The sequence below is a fragment of the Otolemur garnettii genome, unplaced genomic scaffold (assembly GCF_000181295.1).
Source record: "Otolemur garnettii isolate 467f Iridium unplaced genomic scaffold, OtoGar3 scaffold00020, whole genome shotgun sequence".
NCBI lineage: Eukaryota > Metazoa > Chordata > Mammalia > Primates > Galagidae > Otolemur > Otolemur garnettii.
Window position 1 is genome coordinate 22252824 of NW_003852415.1, and position 3343 is coordinate 22256166.

At 39.2% G+C, this 3343-nt stretch overlaps 1 protein-coding gene across 1 annotated transcript in view; it reads right to left on the bottom strand.

The window, feature by feature from the left end:
- ATG2B (autophagy related 2B) overlaps positions 1-3343 on the bottom strand; it is a 96167-nt gene that overhangs the window by 68560 nt on the left and 24264 nt on the right. The window contains exon 5 of the mRNA XM_012803520.2: positions 1093-1255. Coding sequence (XP_012658974.1) covers positions 1093-1255 — 163 coding nt within the window. The remainder of the gene's footprint in view (positions 1-1092; positions 1256-3343) is intronic.

Here is a 3343-nt window from a genome sequence, read left to right on the forward strand (position 1 = left end):
AAAAAAAAAAAAACCTGACTTGTGAAATAACATAAAAGAGGCTTGGCACCTGTAGCTCAGTGGTTAGGGTGCCGGCCACATATACCAGGGCTGGTGGGTTTGAACCCAGTGCAGGCCTGCTAAACAACAATGACAACTATAACAACAACAACAACAAAAGATAGCCAGGCGTTGTGGTGGGCATTAGTAGTCCCAGCTACTTGGGAGGTCAATGCAAGAGAAATCACTTAAGCCCCAGAGTTTGAGGCTGCTGTGAGCTATGACGCCATGGCACTCTACCAAGGGCACCATAATGAGATTCTGTCTTAAAAAAAAAAAAAGAAAGAACATAGAAGGTAAATTATGGAATGAGTGATTTATAAAAGAACTCTGCTTTTAGAAAGATGTAACAAAGTCCCTTAATTATTATGAAGCTTTTTCAAGATATGATTTGTGAATAAAGCTTCAAAAATAAGTTCACTATGGAAGGTAAATACATATAAACACTTTCTTCTGTTTCTATCCTAAAATATTGTATATTAATACAGGCTGAGCATGCTGAACCTAAAATGCTCCAAAATCCAAAACTTTTGAGTGCCAACGTGACATCTCAAGTGGAAAATTCCACACCTGATCTCATGAGATGGGTAGCAGTCAAAATGTAGTCAAAACTTTATTTCACGTACAAAATTATTTAAAATATTATATAAAATTACTTTCAGGCTATATATATAAAGTATACATGAAACAAATAAATTTTGTGTTTTGACTTGGGTACAATGTCTATTATGCCTACAAAAATATTCAAAAATCCAAAAATTCTGAACTCTGGTCTCAAGCATTTCAGATAAGAGATACTCATTTTCACCCAAAACACAGTATCCAGTGTTTCTCTACCAAATTAATATATAGCACAATGGCAGAAGACACATTAATTATGTGTATTTTTTTTAAATCTCTAACATATATATCCCCTTTACTGAACATTTTTGCTAACCCCTGAAAGACATAAAGATTCATTAACACAGATAGCCGAGAAAAATTTAATAGCCCTCATTTAATCTTTTTAAAATCCATGATTATGTTTTGGGGGTTTCCTTTTGTTTTTCTCACCACTGGTGCAGTTGAACACACTGGAGAAGATTTTGCTGATGCAGAAAACTCATCCCAGAAAAGAGATACTCCAGAAAGCTGAAGTAACTTGTGAGCAAAGGCTGTGGGCTGATGTACATTAATTCCTGAGGATTCATCAGCAGCTTCATCACAGTATACAGTTCTGAAATTTAGAAACAAAAAGAGCATTTACATAAACCTTCTGGAAAAACTGGTGGTCAATAAGACACGTACACAACTTTTTTAAGTTAAAAGGATTTTTCAAGTGCTAGCATGTCTTAAAATACCTGTAACGTGGTCAGCATCATTGTGCTTCACTACAATTAAGTATTCTCATGAAGAGACCTTAACATCAAGAAAGATAACTTCATGAAGCTTAAATTGAGGGGAAAAAATTAATAACTTCCTAAAGTTAGCTTCAAGGAAAACAATCCTTTTACTCCTCCACTAAACATTTCTTAGTAAACAGTAAGCGTGCATTTGGCTCCAGGTCACAAGCCTGACATGAATGATATTTCTTTAATTCTTACGTGTAACTAATCTTAAATTTAAACAAAATATAGAATGTGGTCTTGGACACAGATCTACAGATAAAAGAATGTGGTAGCCAGGTGCAGGGGATCACGCCTGTAATCTTAGCACTCTAGGAGGCCAAAGTGGGTGGATCTCTTGTGCTCAGGAGTTCTAACCCAGCTTGAGCAAGAGTGAAACTCCATCTCTAATAAAAATGGAAAAATTAGCCCAGTGTGGTGTTGAATACCTATCAGCCCAGCTTTTCAGAAGGCTGAGGCAGGAGGCTCACCTGAAACCATGAATTTGAGGTTGCTGTGAGCTAGGCTGGTGCATTCTCTAACCTGGGTAACAGAGTGAGACTAATGAAACAATGGAATGGAATGGAACTGAATTGAAATTAAAATAAAAGAAGATTCATAGAAAACTCATTCAAAAAAAGGAAAAAAGAATTTGGCACCTGTAGCTCAGCAGCTAGGGTGCCAGCCACATATACCAGAGTTGGCAGGTTTGAATCCAGCCCAGGCCTGCCAAACAACAATGACAACTACAACAAAAAAATAGCCAGGCATCCTGGCGGGCGCCTGTAATCCCAGTTACTTAGGAGGCTGAGGCAAGAGAATCACTTAAGCCCAAGAGTTTGAGGTTGCCGTGAGCTGTGACATCCAAGGGCAACATAGTAAGACTCTGTCTCCAAAAAAAAAAAAAAAAAGGAAAAAAGAAAAAAAATGTGGTTCTAAATGCATGACATGTTAGATACTTTTTTAATGTATTGTTTAAGGTAATATACTCTAATTCAAAGATCTGTTAATAATAACTATTTCTCTAATAGGTATGTTTTGTGAAAGATGAAAACCATAACATGTCTGCTTAAAATTCCATAAAGGCCCCCAATAGATACATACACAAAGTGCCTTTGGTGCAAACTCAGTGTACACACTTCATCCTACTCATTCCTACTGGCAGTTCATTATTTCTGTTGGCAGCTCAAGTAGCACTAATATACACGTGAACAGTGGCTACCTCAAGTCAACACCCAGGTGTGTATGCATGTAAATTTATCCATATTCTAGACCTATTTATAGGCGCTCCAGGTAGGCATACAAAGAAAAAAAATTTTTTTTTTTGAGACAGAGTCTCAAGCTGTCCCCCTGGGTAGAGTGCCATGGCATCACAGCTCACAGCAACCTCCAACTCCTGGGCTCAAGCGGGTCTCATGCCTCCGCCTCCCAAGTAGGTGGGACCACAGGCACCCACCACAATGCCTGGCTATTTTTTTTGGTTGTAGCCATCATTGCTGTTTGGCGGGCCCGGGCCGGATTTGAACCCGCCACCTTAGGTGTATGTGGCTGGCGCCTTAGCCACTTGAGCCACAGGCACAGAGCCATACAAAGAAAATTAAAAGCAATATGTTACCTTTTAAGTAAATCATTATTGTATATATTGACTTTAAAATAAGCCTCTCAAAATCCTCCCAAGAAATAGTGGCCTTGGCGGCGCCCATCGCTCACTGAGTAAGGTGACAGCCACATACACCGAGGCTGGCAGGTTTGAACCCAGCCTGGGCCAGCTAAAACAACAATGACAACTAAAAAATAAAAAGAAAAGAATAGCCAGGCATGTGACAGGTGCGTGTAGTCCCAGCTACTGGGGAGGCTGAGGCAAGAGAATCACTTAAGCCCAAGAGTTTGAGGTTGCTGTGAGCTGGGATACCACAGCACTATACCCAGGGCAACAGCTT